Consider the following 23,426-nt stretch of genomic DNA (forward strand, 5'->3'; position numbering starts at 1 on the left):
CTGCTTGAGAAGAATCCTCCTCTTCTCTCCCTCAATTACAGACGGATTGTGACACCGAGTGCTGCTGTTCCAACAATGAATGTGTAGCTGCAATGACTTTTGGGGCTTGTTTTGCCTTTCCCTCCAAACAGAACAAGGATTTGGGTGAGATCAGGTTCACCTCAAAGTTCCTGAGGCAAGAAAATCTTCAGAACTAAAAAGTCACCGATTTATTTTCTGTTAGCAGTTTGATTTTTTAAAAATTGACTTTGAAATTGCAAAGTAAAGATTAAAACTTGGATTTACAGAGCTGTGTTATGTCCAAGGATAAAAACAGTTTGAAAGTGCTGTTTTCAGAGCAAATACTACTAAAATTACAGATTGGATTGGGTTGGAAGGGACCTTCAAGATCATTTTGTTCCAACCTTTGCCATGGCAAGGACACCTTTCACTATTCCAGGTTGTTCCAAGCCCCATCCAAGCTGCCCTTGGGCACTGCCAGGGATCCAGGGGCAGCCCCAGCTGCTCTGGGCACCCTGTGCCAGGGCCTGCCCACCACAAATTTCAGAGTTTTTAAAAATCCCCCCTTTCCTAATTTCTTTACAAAACCAGGATGCAGAATCCAATATTTTCTACTCCTTAGTTGTTCATTTTGTGAATTGTGCCACTTATCTACTACTTACCTACACCCAGAGTTGAAATTTATGGAAAATTTCTGTTTATAATCAGGATTAAAAATTTGGATTTTCCTAAATTCATCATCTTTTTAGCCTCTTAATTGCCTGAGGCTCCCACTACATGAACATTTTATATGCATTTGCTATGTGTTTATACTCTGAATAGAGTGACAGGCATTGTGGATATAAAAACAACATTAAAAGCACCAGTTTCATTGTCAAACCCACCTACACTGAACCACCACCTGTTTCTAAGTTTAGAAGGCCACATTTCTCCAGCCCAGCAGCTTTTTGATCAAAGTATGAAAGTGATTTCTCACTGAAAATGAAGCTGAAAGCTTCCTTAAAACATTGGTGCCCATATTGACTGCCTGTTTCATCTGCCTGTGTGCATCTGCTCATTATATTCTAATTATAAATATTACTTTCCACTGTTTCTCATTTTTCATAATGATATATTACAGCCACATTATTCAAAATAACCCCCCAAGATCTTTCCCTTATCAACTTGGGGTGTAAAATAAACGAGCCAATTCTGCCAATTCCCTCATGCTCACACCTGGTGCCTGCAGTTCTTTAACTCTTAAGGGGAGATTCATCTCACCTGACCTCAGAAACCCAAAAATCAGCCAAAACCATGCAGTAACTCACCTCAGGCTCCCCATAAAACCCATGAGGAACACACACAGTTTTAGGATAATGTTCATCTGACCTACTTTAAGCAAGAGATGAGTCATAAACCAAAAAAATTTTATTTTTTTATTCCTCTGCTAAAAGCAATTCAAGGTGAAGCTGTCTGTGTTGAAGTCGTGTCAAGTCAGATAAAGCTCATCTCCCTTAAATGATGAAATAAAATCTCTCCAGATCTGCCAACTGACCCTTCTGGCTGAGCATTCAGAGGCTGCTTCCCTGGTTCTACAAGTCTCCATGAAATATTATTTAGAGCTGTGGAAGCAACAGAGAAACTGAAAAACAACCTCCAGTTTATCCTGAGTAGAACCATCATGGTTGGAAGAGATTTTAAGATCATCAAATAACAACAGAGAAGTAGCAGAGTTGTTTCTCTTCACCAACCTCCATTTTTTTACCTCATTTTTAAGGAATAAGAGCCTGTCTTGCTTTCTCCAGACTTTGGATTACCTGGAGGGTGATGCCACTGAGCTTTGTGGAAATAAGAGAGTGTTTGTGTGTCTCAATAGTGCCTGCAGGAGAAAAAGCCTCAGAAAATATTACACCCATAGAGGCAAGAACAGATTTCACACTGCTCTGGGAAAGAGCTTTGGAACTTCTTGATTTCTTGTGTTTTGTCCTTCCCTTTCTCAGCAGTTTCATGTGTGATTAATGTCAGTTTTCCCTGCACACAAGTGACTCCCAGGATCTTTAATATAACCACATGCAGTGTGTAAAAGCAATTTTCTCACTGAGATCCTGCTGATCTCCTCCCTCCTGCTCATCCACCTCCCCCACTGACTGCAGGAAAAAAGAGGTTTTTCTGTCAGAAACTCCAACCCTGATAAAACTCAGCAATAATATTTCTGTTTGAGGCTGTAGGAGACCAAGTAATCCCAGGAGTTCAGGGAACAGTTAGTGACATCTTCTTTCCCAGTCTTCCTTTTGGCAACACCTTCCCCTGCCACACCATCCTGATTTTCAGATAACAGACAGGGATGAACACTGGGGATGATTTGCTCCACCAATTCTTAAGCTCCTAAAAAGATTAAATCCATAAAATCCCACAGCAGATGGACTGCTGGATCAGCTGAAAGCTTTTCCCTTGGCTTCTCCTCTGCTGCCACATCTTTTGGAAATTCTGCACCTCAGTAAGAGTCTCAGGTAGGTGCTCACCAGTTCAGGGTGTTCATCTGGATCAAGATAAAAGATCAAAGCCACCTCTCACTCTAATTATTTCCTATTCTCCCTTTGAGAAAAGCATTTTGAAAGCTTCTGGCTCTTGACTCAACAGCAATCAGGATGAAACAGTGAAGGCAAAAATGTGGAGCTCCTGTTCCAAACCAGTATTTCTTTCTGTCTGTTTCTCTCCATGGTCGTACAAAAGACACCACCAAATTTCCCCAAATCTAAGGGGAGGGCACAGTCAAGTAAATGTGACCTTTAAATACAAGCTTTGACTCAGAAAATATTCTAAAACTGGTCACCTCCTGTTTTCTAGAAAAGTTTTTTAGCTGCTCTAGAGTAAGTAGCAGCATTTTGATGCAAAAATTAAACTAATTTAGCAGCATAAAGACAGCAAATACCATTTGCAGGAAAGCTCTGCTGCTTTCACCAGAATTTCTCACATTTATATAAAAAATACTGACTTAGCTCCTTCCATTATTTTTCTTGAGTGAATTTTCAATTTTTCCAAGAGCTGGAAGCAACAGAAAAATTCGTAACAATACAAATCTCACAAACAAATAACAAAATACTCCCCCTCACACTGTACCTTATTGAGTTTGCCAAGGGAAGAGATCAGATCTGCCCATTCACTGGATGATTCAAAGTTCCTCAAAGCTTTCTCAATTGCTGAAGAATAATTCCTGTATCTGTAATCCCCAAGTAAATCCTGCTCTTCTGGATCCATCTTGGGTTCTCATAGCAAGGTGGAACTTCCTGGTAAACTAAAACAGGCAAAGGGTTACAAAAATCACCCAAATTTCAGTTCTGGCACACTTGAGGTAACGATAAATATGCAGAAGCACTGACAGAGCACAATAAACAGGTCAGCAGACCAAAATTTCAACACAAAGTTAAAAATAATTCCCTGGCCATGACTGTAACTCCGCACTGCTCTTCCAAAAGCTTTGCAGTCACTTTTTCCTATTTCTGGAACGTGTTGTTCCCTCCCATGCACATGGATGTCACACAGTAACAAAGGGAAGGACTCCAAAGTCCCACTCCAAGCGCTGACAAGGAGCTGGGGAGCTGGGAATGGCTCTCATAGCTCATCACCTGGGCTTTGCAAGGCTACCTGGAGCATGGAATGGGAAATATTCCCAATCAAAACCCTGCTTTCCAGAGGAATGCTGCTAAAGGGCTCTCAGCCCACAGCAGCAGGAGCTCTCAGAGCTCTGATCTCAACTTGGCAGCAGCAGATGCTCAAGTACAAGTCCAAGGTGTTGTGCCAAAATGCCAAGCCATGCATTATAATCTTCCTGCATTTCAACAAAAAGGATCTGTATATTTTTATATTTAAAAATAAGCTGTTCTGACCTGATTTTCCTGTGTTTTGCAAGGCATTTAGGTTGAAAATCCAACATACACCTGGTTTAGAACAATGGGAAACAAGCATGGTGGGATTTTCCCTGCTTAAAAATCCTTCCTTGTCTCCTTTGCTACCTCTGACACCACTTCTGTTAGAAAACGTAAAAATATTTATCTAGGATATTTTAAATATGCTTAGATTTAGGTTTAGGTCAATCCCTGCTGCATCACTGATGCAGAAAAGAAATCACAGCTCTGTGACAAAATATTTTACATTTCTGAAAGACATCTGCATTCAGTCTCCTGCCGTTAGGACACAAAAATAAACCCAAGCCATCCTCCATATCCTTTACAACTTTAAGTATCTTGTAATAAACAACTGTAACTCCATCAATAGAAGGGTTTGGGGAGGAAACTCTCCCAAAATGCTGGGTGAATCCAAAAAAGAGAAAGGTTTAAGCCACCTTTGCAGTCCCATGAGCAGGACTCAGGCATTGCCAATAAAACCACTCTGTGCCAGCCAACCTGGATCCACCTCCATGGAAAAATAAAATTATCACACAGTGTCATCAGGGCCAGATTGGGTTGGTTGGGTTGGTTTGTTTGGCTACAGAGAGGATTTAATTTTGTTTTTATCAGGATGTTTGCAGTGCTTCTCCCAGCAGAGACAGTGAAATCAGAGAATAACATTTATCTGAGATCCAGCTCTTCTTGTTCCAACAAGGATTTAAAAAAAAAGAAAGTCAATCATCCCATAAAACCCAACAATGTGGAAAAGCTGCAAGATACTGTCAGCAAAACTTAAGAGTAATCTGATACAAACACTGGGCAAGAAATGGAACCCTGTTTCCCTCATCTCATCTAAGGATCTTAACCATGGGATTGTTTCATACTCCTGAGAACAAAGCAGGAGCTGGGAAGTTATTCCAGCAGCTCTCTGCCAAGCCAGGGCTGCTGCCACTTCCATGAAGAAGAGATTTGTCTGGATCACTTAGAATCAGGGAGCCGGTTTGCTGACAGGACACATCAGGTCTCAGGATAGTTAATTTGGATTTTTGCAGTGAAAAGACAGGTAAATAGTTGCTTTCCACCCAGAAGAGCAGGGATGGAAGTAATGATTTAGTGTGGATTGATGTTCCTTCCCCTCAGCTGCCAGATGTGAGCAAGGTTTGATAAAATCCAATAATCTAAATAAGGCCAATAGATCGGGTTTGTGCTTGGACACAAAGGCAGGAAAATAAATAATAATAAAAAATTCTTTAAAAGCCAAACAAAGGTCCCCTGTCAGTGACCTTTAGGCACGTATCCCAAATCCCAGGTCACAAACTTCCTTAGTAAATCCCGATGTAAATGATTATCCGTCGACTTCCAGCACTGATGGCGCCAGGCTCTTTTCAGTGGTCAGGACGAGGAGCAATCGCCATAAATTAAAACAAGACATTCCACTTCAACACGAGGAAGAGCTTCTTTCCATGGAGGTGGCGGAGCACTGGAACAGCTGCCCAGGAGAACCATGGAATATGCTGAGTTGGGGAACATCCGTCAGGATCATCCAGTCCAGCTCCTGTTCCTGCACAGACACCCCAACAATCCCAGCCTGGGCATCCCTGGCACGGTGTCCAAACGCTCCTGGAGCTCTGGCAGCCTCGGGGCCGTGCCCATTCCCTGGCAATGCTGTGGATCTCCCCGTCTGGAGACATTCCAAACGCACCTGGACGCCCTCCTGTGTCACCTGCTCCAGGTGACCGCGCCTTGGCAGGGAGTGGAGCGGGTGATCTCCTTCCAACCCCAGCCATTCCAGGATCCTGCGATTCTGTCCTGGGGCAGCTGAACGGGGGGACAGCGCTGCCCCCTCAGCCGGCTCCCCTGCCGTGCCCTCCCCGCCACCCCGTACCTGCGCAAGGCCCCCGCAGCTCCCGGGGCGCCGGCGGCGACGTGAGGCAGCCCGGGCTGCGGCGGGGCGGGAGCGGCTCCCGCAGTGGCCACGGAGAGCCGGCCCTGAGGAACGCCGGCCCTGAGGAACGCCAGCCCTGAGGAACGCCGGCCCCGCCCCCGCCCGCGCCGCCGGGGCCGCAGTGCGGCCGCACCACCGAGCGCCGCGCGGGGAGCGCCGCGGCATCGCCCGCCGCAGGAGGGCTCCAGCTTTCCCCGTAAGCCGAGGCCGCCGCCGCTGTCACCCGCTGTCCTTGTCAGGCGCTGTCGCTGTCACCCTTCTCCAGGTGTCACCCGCTGTCAGTGCCGCTGTCGTGCCACGTAGCGCGTCACCTGCCTCGACCCCCCCCCACCGTGCGGGGAGATGGTACAGCCCGGCGGGCAGGCCGGGGCTCTGAGCGCCCCCTGGCGGCGCTGGCGGGGCGGCGGCTCCGCGCTCCCCCCGCGGCCGCTCGGCACCAGGAGAGCCCCGGGATGCACCGGGAGAGCCCCGGGATGCACCGGGAGAGCCCCGGGATGCACCGGGAGAGCCCCGGGAAGCACCGGAGCATTGGCATCGCGGCCGAGCCGCTCCCTTCTCCCGCCGGTGGTCTGGAAATAAGGACAACATCAGCTGTCCCCGCCCCGCCGGGACCTGCCCTGCAGGTAAAGGAGAGTCAGCGCTTCCAGCTTCGTTTCTGGTCCAGCTGGATTTAGGAAAGAGGCGTTTTTGGGAAATTTTTATGGTTTTTACGAGAGGTCGGATGTCGAATTTCTAGAGGGCTCGAGATCGATGTAAGGAGCCATCTGTTCGCTACAAAAGGCTTGGCAGAAAGTGATTGTGCTGGAGGATTTTTAGTTCTCTGACAGCAAAACAAAGGAACAAACAAAACAAACAAAATCAAAATACCCGTGGGAAGTAAAATACAGGATCGTGCCCGAAAAGAATTCATACACTGTGGAAACATATTATTTAACCTCGGGTTTTCTTGCCCTTCCCTTTTTTTTCCCCTTTGCTATCCCTTCTCTTCCCCTCTTCCCTCCCTTTTACCCTTCCCCTTTTTTTTCTTCCCTCTTCCCTCTTCCTCTTTTTTTTTTTTTTTTTTTTTTTTTTTTTAACATGCAGGCAGAAAATCGTGGTTGTTCAAAGCAGCTGGGGGAAAAAAATCAAGGGAAATGCATTTATTTAGTTATTCAAGGTGAAAGAAGAGAAACTGTTCAGATTTGGATGGATACTGTTTCAGCAAGGACCGCCGATAAGTTACATTAAGTATTAAGTAACGCATTAAATATTAAGTTACATTACATTAAGTACAATAAGTGCATTAACTGTTACATTAGTATGCTGGTTTATTTTCTTGATACCTGTCTTTCCCCTTCCTAACTAGATTTTAGGAATATCTTTCTAAGCTGCACGAATTCAAGGTTCAATTCCTACATTTTAGAATTATTCTTGGAAATGCAAGTCAGAGCTTCTGAGCATGTGCCTGACTGAGCAAAGAACTTGGATTTTTGGTGATTTCCTTGAGACATGACATTTATGTCCTAAAGTACGGTGTGTTACTTAGGATGGTTTCCAGTTATTTTCTCAGGGGCTGGGACTGGATGATCTTTAAGGTCCCTTCCAACCCAAATATTCTGTGATCCATGATTCTCCTTCAATGGTAGTGACGTGCCATGAAAAGAAGACCAGTAAATCACGTGTAAAAGTTTTGTGCAGACCGTGATTATTTCATTATTATTTCATCCTTTCCTAACCCTTAAACTTGACACTCGGCAAGTTTGCCAGAATCTGAGAGCAACAAAACAATTCCCACACAACAGAGCTGGGAGACAAGCAGGAAGGCAGTTAAAAAAAAGAGAAAGAAAATAAATAATTGATAAATTTGTGTTGAACAATGCAAGCCCTGTGCAGAGCCCCAGCCTGGCACAGTCTGGCTTGAGCCTGCTGCCAGCAAACAGCCCCCCCCTGGCACTCTGCCCTGTCCCAGCTCTCTTCCTAGGGCACATTCCCTCTTCTAGGGGCAGCAGGGAATGGGTGCAGCTCCTCCTGGACACGCTCCTTCCTGACCAATATGTTCTGCCTCTTGTTCCCATCTCCAACAGCTGCTTCTCCTTCCCGGAGTCCCACACCACAGCTGCAAAGGTGGGGAAAACATTGTCCCCTGTCCTTCCTTCTGCTCATCCCACGGGAAGTTGTTTATCATCAACACCTCCATGAGAGATGACAGTGACTCCCCAGCCACCACCTCCCACTTTGCTTCCTCATCCTGACACAGAGGAAGTTGGTTTAACAAAGAGCTTAATTTAAGAATTTGAAATGCACAGAACTGTCACAGAATGGTTTGGGATGGAAGGGACCTTAAAGATCACCCAGTGGCACCCCCTGCCATGGGCAGGGACACCTTCCACTGTCCCAGGCTGCTCCAAGCCCCATCCATCCCCAGGGATGGGGAGTCTATAACCTCTCTAGGCAACCTGTGCCAGGGCCTCACCACCCTCACATAAAGAATTTCTTCCCAATATCCAATCAAAACCTGCTCTCTTTCCAATTCAGGCCATTCCCCCTTGTTCTGACCCCATGTCCCTATGGGAAGTCCCTCTCCAGTTCCCCTGTAGCCCCTTTAGACACTAAAAAGCTGCTCTGAGGTCACCCCCTGAGCCTTCTCTTCTCCAGGCTGCATTCTAAGAGAAGTTTTACAGCTCAACAAAACTCTCCAGGATGAATTTAACACCTTTTGTAAAACTTGCAAACCTAGAATTTGGCTCACACTAAAACAAAACCCAAACCAACAAAGCAGATCCTAAACCTAGAATTTGACTCACACTAAAACAAAACCCAAACCAACAAAGCAGATCCTGAGTTAGACTTAAGCTGGAGCTTTACAGATCACAGGGGATACTTAGAAACTAATTTGTGTTTAGCACTGGATATTACCTGGCTGTGGTCAAGGACTCTTCCACTCTGGTCCTTGCATGAAACAAAGTGTGTTTGGAATGTTTGGAGATGCCAAGCAGATGGACACACAGCTTCTGAAGCTCAGTGACTCAGGCTGCATTTGAGGGAAGAAGAATTAGGCAGGATTCCCCACTGCTGGATTAAGTCTCTTAAAGCTCTGACTAAATCCAAGAGCCACGTTGTGTTTTGCCGAGATCCCAGTAGCACAACTGGGAGGGCACACACAGACTGGGTTTTTTTTCTGTGGCACAGCAGGAGGGTTGAGTTACATTGTAGCAGCCAAAACTTTACACAGATTCTATAATTTTTCCCCTAAACCCAAGGCCTCTGATTTTTTTTCTTCCCAGAGAATAGATCACCATGAGAACTTTAGGCCTTCCCTTCAAGGAGCTCTGGGGCATGACTGATGAGGTAATTCTTCACAAAAACAATGCTCCTGTATGCTTAAAAAAACAACTTATAACCACCCTTTGTTCTGTGCTGATAAGCAATTAATAACCCCACACAATATTAATTTCCAATGTTTATTTCCATTCCAAGGCTTCCCAATCCAACCTGTTCTGGGGGAGGCTAATGTCAAACCCAGTCAGGTGAGGCTCTCTGGCATCGCCTTCCTGACTCCTGATTAACAATTAACAAGCCCATTATTGATTTGTCATTACTAACAACAGCTTTATGCACAATTGTTTCCAGCTCCTTCAGCCTCAGAAGAGGTAATTTTTCAACTCTGAGCATGTGAAAGGCCATAAGCAGCATTTAAAGCAAATGTAGAGCTCTCCACATCACTTACAGTTCTTTCTCCTGCTATGTAGAGAGCACTTAATCCAGAATTTATTAAGGAAATTGGCTGTGCAATAAAGGAACTGAGGAACACTTTGTTGTGTCAGGTCTGTAGTTTATTCTCTCTGTATCCAGGGCAGACATCACAAATTCCAGCCACAAACTTAGCTGCAAAAAATGAAAATATATTTTCAAACTTTCTAAGTTTTTACTACCAGAATAAGCCACTTGGATGAATATAAATCAGAAATTATTTCTTGATATATTAATAAAACCAACTGATTATGTTTGGCTATAAATGGTGGATCAGTGCTATTTTTTATTTTCACCTAGTTCCATTTAGTTCTGATAGTAAGGAATGTCTGCACAACTGTGATTCTGGTCTTGAGTCTCCCCCACAGACAGATCACAGGAGCTCTAAACAACCCCATCATCTTTAGGAAACCCTGTGCAGCCTCAAGCAGCAGCTCTGGATCCTGGAAAGATCTACTGTGATGAGAGATAAGGCACCTGTTTCCTCATCCCAGCTCCATGTCTGAGATCCATCCCAGGGGGAGTGGGGAAAGGGCTGGCAATGATGGAATTAGGAGTGAAAGCAGGAAAACAATGTCAGGCACCTTTCCACCCCCACCTTCCTGAGCTCACCAGGGTCTGACAGTTTTGTTACTCACAAACTGGCCATGAGGAGCATCAGCATTGGAAGGCAAAAGGGCCAAATAAACGGGGGTCTCAGCCCCCTCATCTGGGGACTTGGTGGCTTTGGGACCTGCCATGTCTGTCCTCACCCAGCCAGGGCAGCAGGCATTGAGCAGGATGTGGTCACCTTTCCTTTCCTCGTTTAACAACCGGGCTTGGATCCTGGACAAGACCGTGACCCCAATTTTGGACACCCCATAGGCAGTGTTTGGCCAACCCTCTTTCTCATGGACACTTTTCTTGGTGTCTTCTACAAATTTGGTCATGAGCTGCACCAGCTCCTCCTCAGTGATGGTGTCACTGCGGAATTTCTGCTGGAGCTCTTGGCTGCAGCCTCCCAGGGCTGAGCTGCTCACCATGCTGGAGACATTCACCACTCGACCTGAAAAGAGAATAAAAACTGATTATTTTCACACATTTTAAGCCCAGCACTGAAGTGGAGCTGCTCTACAGTTCTGGATTCACTCCTCAGGTGAATACCTGTAAAATAATTTGGTGGGTTGTTTTGCAGAGCTCCTGTAAGATCAGAGTTAAGTCAATGTTCTTCTTTCTAATAAACTCCATTACAGAGGGTAATTTAAGGTGTAAATCTGCAAAAGTTTCAGCTAAACCTCCAGGAAACAACCTCACAATCTGTAGGTACACTCACAGTAGGAACAATACCTAGAGATTCACAAATTTAAGGATTTATCTCCCAGCACTTCAGCAAGAGGTACAAGTCAGCTGAATCAGTAAATCACTTGTCATCTCCAAAATTATGTTGCACTGTTTCCCCTCTTTCCTGCAACTTCACAGCCATTCTGGTGGTGAATTTGGGGATTTAATTTTAAAAACCACAAAAATTAGTTCTTTCTGTTAATGACTTTATTAACACAGTCATCCTTCACTTTAGTACAAGAGGACTAGACTGCAATGTTGGCACTGTTTCTTCTCTCCCCAAAATTCATTTGCTTTGTTTTTTTCCTTCTTCCCTGGGAACTAACAACTTGTTTTTCATCTACTTGACTTTTTTTTTTTTTCTTGAAAACCTCGATGTATTTAAATGTTAGGAGAGACATATTTTATTTATAGCAGCAAACACATCACAGCACCACATCAAACTCCAAAACACTGGTGCAGTGCCTGAGACTGGACAGAATTTCCCATTTAAAAGGGCCAAAATTCCCTCAAAACTATTTCTTTACTTGCTTTGTTTCACTTACCATAAGGCTTCATAAGAGGTAACAATTCTGTGCAAACATTCCTGGTTCCAAAAAAGTTTGTCTTCAGTGTAACCTCAGCCTGGACTGCAAATGGAGTTGTGTCATGAACTGGCCATAAGAGGTGGGAGGAATGGGAAAAAATAACAAAAATCAGAATTGTAACACTGTTTGAATAGAAGTTACCAAACCCCAAAAGTCTACCTTAGTTAGCATTTTTAATAATTAGAAAACGGGCATATGATGAATCAAAATGTATAAGAAAAGCTTCTACAAAGAAGGCAGAGGCAGGATTTGGTGCAGTCTGACCAAACTAACAGAAATCCCCAACCATCCCCAAACGTGAGCAACACTTGTGTCACAAATCACCCCTGAGGTGACAGATCACAAGTGAAATGTGGGAATTGGAGCCAGGAAAAGGAGCTCGCTGAGGTGAGTGGAAGGAAGCCATGGAACTGCTCTGGAAGGGGATGATTTCATCCCACAGAAGTGGCAGCTGGGCACCACCACAAGTGGGGAGGGATTGCTGTGGGCTCAGCACCTGCACTTGGAGGGCGAACCAAGAGTTAAAGTCCCAGCATTGCTCCAGGCTCTGTCTGGGCAGGGATGGAGCCACCTGCCTGGACTGGGCAGGTGTTCACTGGTCTCCAAACCCATGATAATTCAAAAGAGAAATAGTAACAGGTTATTATGTGATGTGGTTTTTATTGCAAAACACAGTTTAATGACTCATGCTCACTTGCATATCACTTACTTGCATTTAAATCTCACACCTGAAGCCAGATCATGACCCATGACCGGGGTTACGGCAGTAGGAGAACCAAAAACCTACAGAAGTCCAAACTCTGGCTTCCATACCCTCCCTTCCTTGTGGGAGAGAACTTCCCCACCTTCAAACCCCACTCATGAGTCTAACAGGATATATTGTAACATCTACACTTGATTTGAGGAGCTTTATTAGACAACTCTTCCCAGAGAGGGTTATCCAGAAGACAATCACAGCTCCACCACCATTTCATACAGGAATGGGTTTTGTTGGATTAAGTTCTTTGCTGGATAAGTGCAGCACAAAACCAAAATAACAAAACTTAATGGTAAGAATCTTGGGATTCGCCAAATGGCAAGTCTTGGGACAGACTGCAATAGCTCACAATGCTACAACAAAGAAAGGAAAGCATAAATTCTGGGATGGCAGCAGAAATTTGATGAGGCAAGAAGCAAGCTTGGGTAGAAACACCGATCTGGGAAGCAAGAATTAAAACAAAACTACGAGAGAAGCATCACAGCAAATTCTTAAACAGCAACAGTTACGAGAGGATCCTTTATCACATTCTAAATTGTGTGACCCGCTGCTGACTCAGTTGTTGTCAGCTTGAGGAACCTCTAGGCTAAACACCTGGAAGTGATACTGTAACTGCTGCTGGAATCTTTCCTGAGCACACCCTGAAGCTCAGACAATTCTATTAAGAGTTGCCCCCTATTAAGCTGATCTTGAACACAAGCCATTTCCCTAAAAAGTAACAGGCAAAAAAGTGACTGAGCTTCAGAACATCACTGCATTCCCACTCCATGAGAAGTTCCCTTCTCTCTTTCAGTGTGAATCCATTGCCTCTTGGAAGGCCACACTGAGGTCACCCCAGAGCTTCTCCTCTCCAGGCTGAACAATCCCAGCTCTCGCAGCCTTTCCTCCCAGCAGAGCTGCTCCATCCCTCTGCTCATCCTGCTGCCTCCTCTGGCCTCTCTCCAGCAGCTCCACGTCCTCCCTGTGCTGGTCCCAGGGCTGGGGCAGCTCTGCAGGTGGGCTCTCACCTGGGCACAGGGGCACAGGGGCACAATGCCCCCCACAGAACCATCAACCAGACTCTGGAACTAACATGATTCTGGATTTCATACACATAACAGAAATGCATCCTTCCACCTTGAAACTGCTGTGTCTTTCTCACTTTCCCAGCCTTTCTGCCCACTGGAAGGTGAAAGGGTTAAATTCTTGCTCAGCACAGCAGGATTTGGGTGAACTGGTTTAGAGGTGACTGAATGGCCTGAGAAAGTTCGAGATGACAAAAGCCACTGTGGGACAAAAGTTCTTTTTTATCAGCTGGAGTCCCTGAGCAGATAATGCAAAGACCAAAGCATGTGGGTGGAGAAGAGAGAAAACACAGATCCCTGAGGCACAGGGCTGATATTCCCAATGGTGATGGGCTCCCATGGCCCTGCTGAAACTCCTGGGCACTGAGACAATTAATCCAACCCAGCTCACCTGCCCTGCGTGCCTCAATATTTCCATGTGGTACAAACACAACCTGCCAGGGAAGCATGTTTACAGAATCACGGAATCATTATGGCTGGAAAAGCCCTCCCAGCCCAGCTGTGCCCAGCTGTGCCCGATGCCCACCTTGTCCCCAGCCCAGAGCACTGAGTGCCACCTCCAGCCCTTCCTGGGACACCTCCAGGGATGGGCACTCCAAACCTCCCTGGGCAGCTCTTTCCAAGGCCTGACCACCCTTTCCAGGAAGAGATTCCTCCTGATGTGCAACCTGAACCTCCCCTGGCACACTGTTCTCACATCATACTTAAGATGGGAAGCTTGCCCAAGCGAAAATGCAGCACAGCACTGGCACAGAAGCGTTGGCTGCACCCACTGCCCTCTCCCCACAGCTCGGCAGAACACAGGACTATCCCAGCAGAGCACTTCCTACCTTTGAAAGCGATGCCTGCGTTGTTCACCAGCACATTGAGCCCTCCATACTTCTCCTTCAGGAAGTCCCGGAGCGCTCGGATGCTCTGCAGGTCATCGATATCCAGCTGGTGGAAGAGCGGCTGCAGCCCCTCCTGCTGGAGCTGTGCCACGGCAGCCTGGCCACGGCCGGGATCCCGGGATGTCAGGTACACATCCCCTGGGAATTGCTTGCACAGGGCCCGCACGATGGCCAAGCCAATCCCTTTGTTGGACCCTGTCACCACAGCCACCTGCACGCTAGACATTGTCCCCTCAGGACGCGAGCCAAGGTGCCAGGAACTGCCAACAGCAAAGAAAAATTCAGCCAGCCAGACAAAACGGCTGTTTGAAAAGGAATTGGAATCATGGGATGGTTTTGGTTCGAAGGGATCTTAAAGATCATCTCATGGCCAGGGACACCTTCCACTATCCCAGGTAGCTCCAAGCCCCGTTCAACCTGGCCTTGAACACTTCCAGAGGCGTGGAGTCCACAGCCTCCCTAGGCAAGTGGTTTTTCTTTAAAATACTGTTTCAAGTTCCACCTTGGATTATGTGAAAGAAACTACATTCCTGTGCACGACATGTCAATTCCTAAGGTAGCACGAGGTATTCACAGAGAGATCTGGTGTTAAGTGTTCTGAAGAAAGGCCAGCTGGTGATGGGTAAAAAAGAAGAAAGAAACATCTGGACTAAAAAACGTTAATGACTCATTTTTAGTACTAAATTAACTTTTTGTGGGAGTCAGTTCTTCTGCATTTACACCTCAGAGAAAGGCTTCCCATCTTTTAGGAATATTCAATTGGTTCAGCTCAAGTTTTACTTAAAAACTCAGGCCCAAAACCCGAGCAACCTGGTGTGGTGCAAGGTATCCCTATCCATGGCAAGGGTTGGAACTGGATTATCTTTAAGATCCCAAACCATGAAAAAAAAAGGGATGGTGTAGCTTTATCTTCCAGTGCCAGGAAGGAGGAGCAATTACAGCCTTTTCTGGGGGAAGCAGCAGCCCCACAGGCTGACTACAATGGTTCGTTGTGTAACACACCATCAGGAAAACCTGCTTGCTGCTTTTCTAACAGATATAGTGCATTTAAAGAAGCTGCATTTCCCCCCATAAAGCAAGTTTAAACACTGGGCTTGTTCCCTTTTGGCATCACTGCCGTATCTCTTCCATATTTACTTGTAACCCTAAGCAGGCATCCAGCGAGGATATAACACTTCTAGTAGGTCCGGAATGACTTCTCAAAGTCAGGAGCCCTCTTCCAACCTCACCGCAAGTCTCCTTCAGTCCCCACTTGTCCCCCTCACGGGGAGGGAACCTGCGGGCCGCCATGAACCCCAACTCCCTGAGGGGGACGCGGGGGCGAAGGGTCCGGGGGGACATCCAGCATCCCATCACCCACCTCTAGCACCGCGGGGGCCTCTCCCTCGTCCCTCGGCTGCACACAGCGAAGACAGGACACGTTATTCCCAAAGCACGGACACTTCCAAACCACGGGGGAAGGAAACGGGGACGCCCCTAAGATGGCGGGGCAGCTCCGCCTCAGGGGCGGGAGAGCGGGCGGGGAGTCGTGGAAAGAGACGGCGAGGGAATGTCGGTGCTTGTGTCCCCTCCGGCTGGTGGGTTTGGAACACCGGGCAGCACTTCCAGCCAGGGAGAGACTCGGGATTCATAATCTGGGCTCGCAGGGGAGGATGCGGTTGGGTGTCCCGGGGAGGGTGCGCGGGGCACGGGCAGTCCCTCAGGAAGTTCCCGCTCTCGCAGCGCTGCCGGGGCCGTTTCTCTCTCTCCAGTCCCGGGCGTTTGTGCTAAGCCGGGAATGGGGGTCTGGATAGCACAGGATTCCCACTTCTGAGGGTGGGATGGGATGGGGTTTGGACTCGATGATCTCTGAGGTCTTTTCAACCTAATGGAATGGGATGGAGTGGAGTGGAGGCCCCACCGCTGGAGAAGCCCGAACGCTCGTGCGTGACGCCGGTTTCCTGAGACCCTCATGGCAGGGAAAAGCTGCGCTTTGAGGTTCAGTTCAGGGCAGTTTTGGCAAGAGGAAGGAGATCGGGGAAATACTCTTTTCCCAGAAGGTGCTGGGCACTGCCCAGGCTCCCCAGGGAATGGGCACGGCCCCGAAGCTGCCAGAGCTCCAGGAGCGTTTGGACAGCGCTGCCAGGGATGCCCAGGCTGGGATTGTTGGGGGGTCTGGGCGGGATCAGGGGTGGGACTGGGTGATCCTTGTGGATCCTTTCCAACTCAGGATATTCCATGAGTCTATGAAATATCACCCCATCCCATCCAGTTGCATGGGCAGGGACACCTCCCACTGTGCCAGGCTGCTCCCAGCCCCAATGTCCAGCCTGGCCTTGGGCACTGCCAGGGATCCAGGGGCAGCCCCAGCTGCTCTGGGCACCCTGTGCCAGGGCACACCCTGTGCCCACCCTCACAGTAAGAAATTTGAAAGTGACTTCAAATGTTTCTAAATAATTTATTTTTTGATTTTTTTTTTTTTTAAATTCAGGTTGTCTTAAAAAAGGCAAAATCTGTTGCCTAATATGAAGAAAAGTAGAGGTCGAACAGGTCGAAAAAGAAGAAGAAAACACATGAAGAGTTTTATGGATGGAGGTATCCTCATCCCTGGGAGTTAAATAATAAAATAACCAATTGTTTCTCAAGGTGTCATTTTATTATTTATATTTGTCAAAAGCTTTTGTGCTTGGAAAAATATATCCATAAATGTTACCTTTTTTTGCATACAAATGTTCTGGCATTGCTTTGCAGTCCCAAGCAGAGCACGGTGAATTTTCTGAGCTCTCTTTTCTGCCTAATGGCAAATATTACATTATTCTAAAATTCCTTCGATATGCTGAATAACTCACACAGTTCTGAGAACTCCCAGAGGCCTAGAATTTGTTTCGTTCAATGGGAGCCTTTCTTGCTATTCTATTATGCTCTAAAATGTCCAAAATACAGTTTTTCTGACTATAGAGTAAAATGTTTCTATTTCTTTTATTTTCCAACAGAATGCTCTTTAATAGCATTAATTTTTCTTCCTATTTTTAGTCAACTGCAGTCACAAGCTGGAATACATTAAACTTCAGAAATGGCTAAAAGAGAGAGGATTTGAAGGCACTAATTTAAGGCCAGCAGAGTTCTGGGGTAATGCTTTAATTATTGATCGTACAAATTTCTGATTTGTCTAAGAATTTTGGATTCCTGCTTTCATTCTGAACTATGCACCTGGCTGGCATCTGGAAAAAAAGCCAGTTACTCTTTTAAGGGTTTTTGGAATGTCAATTTAACATTAAAAAGTAGATATGGAGGCCTGAAAAAGCCAAAATTTCAAGTGTTAATAATACAGTTTTAAAGAATAAAGGAGTTTCCAGTATTGGAATTTAACCTCGTTGTAACTTGCTCATCTTTTTTTCCCTAGGCAAGTTCAGCAGAGAGCTGAGGTTCACTTAGTAATGCTTACAATAAAGATTTATACTTATATTTTTTCTCTTTATGTAGGTTATATTTAAAACATTTTGTAATATTATAGACAGAGATATCAAGAATAGAATGGATCAGAGAAAAATATTGTGACTAGAAATCCTAAAGTTTAGTTAGAAATCTGACACCAAGAGCTGCAGCTGGTGATGAAAGATGTGTTTGAGGAAAAAATTGAGAAAAAGAAGTTGAATAATTGCTATAACTGGGAGGAAGAAAAAAGTCAAATAATTGCTAGAACTGGACAGCAAATGCTGCAGGAGATGCAGGGAAAAGATCCTGAAAAATAAAGAGAACTGGAGGAAAAAGAAATGAGGTATATCTCTGGAACAGTCCATAATTGGATTTATGTTTTGTAAGACATAATGTCTGCTCCTTTGGAGCTTTTCCTTGCTGACCTGATCACCGACTGCTGATTTTCCATGTATACCTTTATTTACTCCTGCTCTTTGTTCCCTCTTCTTCAGGGACAGGAAGAGGGTTGATGGCAACAAAAGCTCTTCAGGTGAGTGATGTTGGTTCTGATGCAGGAGCTCTTCAGATTTTTTTGACATTTAATGGTTTTTGCAGCAAGCAAAGCTCAGAATTCTGTAGTGAGTGTAATTTCTGACTTTTAGATTGTTGCAGCCATAATGTGAAACCACCAGTCCCCACTTGATTTTTACTATTCCTTGTGTGTGATTTTTTTATTCTCCTCCCTCAAAGGCAGGAGATCTGGTTATTTCATTGCCTGAGAAGTGTTTGCTCACCACGGGCACTGTCCTCAGCAGCTGCTTGGGAGGATACATTGTGAAGTAAGTGACAATGACACTTGATGGCCTTTGGTGGGGGTTGTTCAGGAGTAATGAATCATCTGAAGGGGTGCGGGAGCTTCGAACTGAATCTCCTGAGTGGTGCCAGCATTTCGTGGGTGTGGAATGCTCACACAGGAGAGGTTTGGACACTGAGCATCCCCTTTCTGCTTGGCAGAGCTGGAGAGAGGGAGCACAGACTGGAGCTTGAGTTGCCTCAGAGCCTGCTTGGACCTAAACATCAATTAGGAATGGTTTTTTTGGGAATTTGTGAGTAAGCTTCAATAGGAGAAGGAAGATATAATGGGGCTGCAAAGCCATGGCCTTTTAGAAAGTTTGGAACAAAGCCCCATGTTGGGTATTGAATACTTGTAGTGTATCCTAAAAAAACCAACCCAAGGGGTGAATTTGAAGTTGTTATTACAAACCAGCTTTTATTGCCCCTTTGAAATCAGCCAAAAAAGTCTTGGAGATTAGCTACAAAGAAGTTTCAAACAGAAGCTATTTATAACTTCCAAAGAACTCTGAGAGAGATGAAACACTGCTGTGTCCATTTCCCATCTCACCTCTGCCAATCTGCTGTGTTGGTATTTATTTTTATTTTTACTTTTATATTTATTTTATATTTTTTTCCAACAGATGGAAGCCCCCTGTGTCTCCTTTGCTGGCACTGTGCACGTTTTTGATAGCAGAGAAACACGCTGGGGAGAAATCTCCATGGAAGCCCTACCTGGATGTTCTACCCAAAACTTACACTTGCCCTGCTTGTTTGGACCATGATGTAATAAATGTTCTCCCAAAACCCTTAAAAAAGAAGGCTCAGGAGCAAAAAATGATGATCCAAGAGTTGTTCAGATCTTCCAGAGCTTTCTTCTCTTCCCTGCAGCCTTTATTTGTTGAGAACACAGGAACTATTTTTAACTACAGCGCTTTGGAGTGGGCTTGGTGCACTATAAATACCAGGACAATCTACATGAAACATCCACACAGGGAATGTTTTTCCCTGGAGCCAGATGTTTATGCATTGGCACCATATTTAGATTTGCTAAACCACAGCCCAAATGTTCAGGTAAGAAACTCAAAATAGATCAGTAAATTTCTTGATCTGTAAATGCACTCTGTCAATGCCACCTGCATTTCTGTGATGGATGAGGAGTGTGGGGAGGTCAGGGAGAGATCTTGAAGGGGGAAAGATATCTCAGATCCTCAGGAACTGGAGTGCCAGGATGAGGGGGAATGGCTTCAAAATGCCAGAGGGTAGGGTTAGATGGGATATTGGGAAGGAATTGTTCCCTGGGAGGGTGGGGAGGGGCTGGGATGGAATTCCCAGAGCAGCTGTGGCTGCCCCTGGATCCCTGGCAGTGCCCAAGGCCAGGCTGGACATTGGGGCTTGGAGCAGCCTGGCACAGTGGAAGGTGTCCCTGCCCATGGCAGGGGTTGGCACTGGATATTTAAGGTTCTTTCCAACCCAAACATTCTGGGATTCTGTAATTCCGATGTTTCAGTTTGTGCAGCAAAGCCAAGGTACAGGGAGAGCCCACAGTGGCTGGGGGAGATTTGCATCCAGAGCGGGTTTTGGGAAGAGCCATTTGTAAACACAGCCCTGATCTGCTCCTAAAAGCAAGACAAATTCCTTGTCCTGAGACGAATTCCAAGTTCCACGGTCCCTGTGTTGCTTCACCTCTGGCTGAAGCCTCAGAGCAGCCTGAGGGAAGTGCAGAGAGCAGTTCCACCTTCTGTCAGGCTCTGTGTGCCAACGGAGAGCTGGGACAGCACCGGAGAGGCCAGCTCTGCATGGGACCAGCTGTGATTGCACATTTGGGGCCTCTCCAAGAAGTCCCCACAATTGAACAAGAAGTTCAATCCCTTGGGGTCTTAAAATTCAAGGTTTGTTTCCTTTTGCACCCTGCCAAGAGTAAAACCTTTTCTTTTTCATTCCCTGAAGGTCAAGGCTGCGTTTAACGAGCAGACAAGGAGCTATGAAATTCGGACAAATTCACAGTGCAAAAAATATCAGGAGGTTTTTATCTGCTATGGACCTCATGATAATCAGAGGCTGCTGCTGGAATATGGATTTGTTACCATGGATAACCCTCACAGCAGCGTTTATGTCTCAGCAGGTTGGATTTATGGACTGGCTGCACATTGAAAGGCACAATAACAGAGAACTGAGCATGTAGATTCTCAAGGAGTGGAAAAGGGTTTGATACCTCTTTGCATAGAGTTTAATTATTTAATTTTTTTTTAATTAAAAATGTTCTTTGTTAACATTTTCTTTTATAAAATTGTGATTATAAACAGCATCTGTGTAGAGATTCCAGCTGGATGTCTTAGATTGCATCCTTGACCTCAGGATTGAAATCCTGGTCTCCACAAGCTGAACTTGCTGAGGGTGGTTCCTAACTTCAGTTTGAATCAGGATTTCTGTTATAAGGACACAATCCTGGAGATTGCTGTTAGCTTTTGAGAATTCTGGAAAGTTCACCAGAATTTAACAGGTTTTGATCTTAGTCCTACATGAAAAATATAGTTGGAATGTAATTTCAGAATTGATAGTTGTGGTTTCTTTTACATACAATTTAAATTTAAATATTTAAACTGTATTTTTCTGCAGAAACTCTCCTCAAATATTTCTCACCACTGGACAAGCAGAGAAAGGCCAAAGTTGCCATTCTAAAGGATCATGATTTCCTAGAGTAGGTATCTGAATTTCTTTGTTTCCTGGTGAGATTTTTATTCAGGTTTTCTGGGAGTCAGATTTTGCTTCTAGTATCAAAATCCAATAAAAAAAAAAAAATTTGGTTTTTAGCAAACTCACTGCTTGTGAGAGCAGTTGTAAACACCACCATCAAAGCTGGAGATCTTCCATGGCTGGCATGTCTCAGGAAGAAAACTACCACTCTAAGGCTCACCTTCTCTTCATCTCATCACTTTGACTTTGTAGGAACCTGACTTTTGGATGGGATGGACCATCCTGGAGACTCCTCACAGCCCTCAAGGTGTTGAGTCTGGGAGCAGATGAATTGTAAGTTGTAGCACCCTGAATATTTGGTGCATGTGCAGGTGCCATTTGCTTTTATTTCATGGAATCACCAAGGCTCTTCCAAGGTGGGCAGAGCCCCCCAGGATCACCCAGTGCCACCCCAGCAGCACCAGCAGCACCCCAAAGCCTGTCCCCAAGGGCCACATCCAGACTCCTCCTGAGCACTCCCAGAGACAGTGACTCCAGCACTCCCTGGGCACCTCATCCCAAGGCCTCACCACTCTGGCAGGGAAAAATTGTTTCCAATCTCCAACCTGAGCCTCCCCTGGTACAACTCAAGGCCATTTTCTCTCGTCCTTTCACCTGAGACATGGCCAAAGAGCTCAACCCCTCACTGCCCCTCCTGGCAGGGACTTGTGGGGAGCAGTGAGGTCCCCCCTGAGCCTCCTCTGCTCCAGGCTGAGCCCCTTTCCCAGCTCCCTCAGCTGCTCCTGCCAGGATGTGTTTTCCAGACCCTTCAATATTTTCTGTTTCCCTTCACTCTTGCTCTCTGCTGGCTGTGTGGGACATACTGGGACAATTTTTGGGTCTCCTGTGTCTGTTTTATTGACCCCAGGTGAGAAGTGAGAAGAAGAAAGGCAGAAAACACCATTCACTGTGAAGTCACTCCCCTATTGCTGCTTTGGTGTTTTTCTTTCTTGTATTAATAACCACACTCCCATTGTTTTCCCTTTCTATTTCAAGCCTCAGATATTCCTTCAAGGTTCAGACTCTAGGCCTTTTTCCTGTTGGTTTGATGAAATTTTAAATGCTCTTAACCTGCCTTGATTTCCTTGAGTCATGTGTTCCACAGGCTGGAATTCCAGGGCCAAGGAAGCTGCTCAAATTCATCTTCAGCGACTGTCAGTGCAGTTGGAACATTTATTCCAAATGGCAAATCGGCCTCAAACATCAGAGATAGAAAATAGTAACCTGCACTTTGCTTGGAATAAATGAAAGGAGGGAATAAATGAATGAAAAAAGGGTTGTTCAGAGTTGTTTGTGCTTTGAAGGTTCATTGCTGAGTGGAATAAATTGATAGAAGAACTAAAAATAAATCCCTGGGATAGGTTACGAGCCCAGGTGACGGGCAGTGCAGCAGAACCACGTTTGGCATCCAGCTGGGGAGTGCAGCAAATAATTCTGTGTTGTTTAAACATTCTGGTTCCAGTGCCTGCTGGAGGAGGACCCTGCTTGGTGATGTCACTTCAGCCAGGAATGAACAGCAGGCTCTGGACACAGCAGCAAAAATTTGTCATTTTTTAATAGAGGAGACCCAGCATGTCCTTCTCCAGGTAATCTGGAAAAACAAGGGAGCTCAGATTCCTTTCTCCATCATAACAATGTCATTTTCTGGGTGAGAACTGTGATGATTTTTCCCTTTCCCCCTTTTTTTCCCCTTTTTTACTACTAAAGTTTCTCTTGTGGAATTTAAAACCCCCACTATTTTAACATAATTAATGAAATCCTTAGAGATTTCCACAAATTTTCTCTTCATATCCTATTAAATAATCTCAATTTTTAATCCTTTCATCCCATTTGTCTAAACCCCAGATTTCCCAATTGAAAAAAGACAAAGAGAACCTCAAAACCCACCTGGCTTTGGTGGAAATGCTGCGCTCAGAAGACCTCAAGATCCTTCAAAAATCAGCTGAGATTCTTTGCAACTTGAATTTGGCAACAGCTTGAGCCCCTCTGGACTTGTGACAGCTGTAATTGGTCTGGGATTATTGCCAGATTATTACTCTTTTAATGGACCTGAGCAGCAAAGAATAATTTAAAAATTCATCAGAATAATTTTGTTCTTTGCTGACATTCACACAAAAGGTTCTGCTGAAGTGAAGCACTCGAGCTCCTTGTGTGGTTTGGAGAAAAGAGAATTTTTAAAGTCATTTCAGGGCATATTTAAGCTGCAGAAGCTTCCTTTGTAGTTGTGGTTGTGTTGTGATTATTTTCCATGATGTGGTTTTAAAAAGTGCTTATTTTTATAAATATATTACTTCATTTTCTACAA

The 23,426-nt window shown here is 45.4% G+C and overlaps 3 protein-coding genes across 4 annotated transcripts in view; 1 reads left to right on the forward strand and 2 right to left on the reverse strand.

The window, feature by feature from the left end:
* Window positions 1-3,237, reverse strand: part of DOP1B (DOP1 leucine zipper like protein B) — a gene marked incomplete at its 5' end in the record, with an annotated part of 34,713 nt that extends 31,476 nt beyond the window's left edge. For both annotated transcript variants that reach the window (XM_082279276.1, XM_082279275.1), the window contains one exon: window positions 3,100-3,237. In XM_082279276.1, coding sequence (XP_082135402.1) covers window positions 3,100-3,237 — 138 coding nt within the window. The remainder of the gene's footprint in view (window positions 1-3,099) is intronic.
* Window positions 3,238-9,270: 6,033 nt separating this feature from the next.
* On the reverse strand, window positions 9,271-15,653 carry LOC309570710 (carbonyl reductase [NADPH] 1-like). The gene is made up of 4 exons (XM_082277713.1): window positions 15,519-15,653; window positions 14,099-14,418; window positions 11,406-11,513; window positions 9,271-10,585 (listed from the first exon to the last, which is right to left on the reverse strand). The coding sequence occupies exons 2-4, from the start codon at window positions 14,382-14,384 to the stop codon at window positions 10,149-10,151; spliced, it is 831 nt and encodes a 276-aa protein (XP_082133839.1). The 5' UTR covers window positions 14,385-14,418; window positions 15,519-15,653; the 3' UTR covers window positions 9,271-10,148.
* Window positions 15,654-15,687: 34 nt separating this feature from the next.
* Window positions 15,688-23,226, forward strand: SETD4 (SET domain containing 4). The gene is made up of 11 exons (XM_082279343.1): window positions 15,688-15,735; window positions 16,629-16,732; window positions 17,171-17,266; window positions 18,067-18,104; window positions 18,305-18,393; window positions 19,030-19,459; window positions 20,336-20,510; window positions 21,005-21,086; window positions 21,335-21,415; window positions 22,584-22,707; window positions 22,967-23,226. Exons 2-11 carry the CDS (start codon window positions 16,663-16,665, stop codon window positions 23,099-23,101), a joined length of 1,320 nt encoding a protein of 439 aa, XP_082135469.1. The 5' UTR covers window positions 15,688-15,735; window positions 16,629-16,662; the 3' UTR covers window positions 23,102-23,226.
* The last annotated feature ends 200 nt before the right edge of the window (window positions 23,227-23,426 follow it).

Source organism: Coloeus monedula (assembly GCF_965178545.1).
Source record: "Coloeus monedula genome assembly, chromosome: 3".
Lineage (NCBI taxonomy): Eukaryota > Metazoa > Chordata > Aves > Passeriformes > Corvidae > Coloeus > Coloeus monedula.

Coding starts and splice junctions, on each gene's coding strand:
- LOC309570710 (XM_082277713.1), bottom strand. CDS start 14,384: ATGTCTAGCGTGCAGGTGGCTGTGGTGACAGGGTCCAACAAAGGGATT. Junction 11,514..14,098: donor CGCAGGCATCGCTTTCAAAG/GTAGGAAGTGCT, acceptor TCTTATGGCCAG/TTCATGACACAACTCCATTT. Junction 10,586..11,405: donor ACCTCTTATGAAGCCTTATG/GTAAGTGAAACA, acceptor TTCTCTTTTCAG/GTCGAGTGGTGAATGTCTCC.
- SETD4 (XM_082279343.1), top strand. CDS start 16,663: ATGAAGAAAAGTAGAGGTCGAACAGGTCGAAAAAGAAGAAGAAAACAC. Junction 18,105..18,304: donor TGGCAACAAAAGCTCTTCAG/GTGAGTGATGTT, acceptor CCTCCCTCAAAG/GCAGGAGATCTGGTTATTTC. Junction 22,708..22,966: donor CCCAGCATGTCCTTCTCCAG/GTAATCTGGAAA, acceptor TCTAAACCCCAG/ATTTCCCAATTGAAAAAAGA.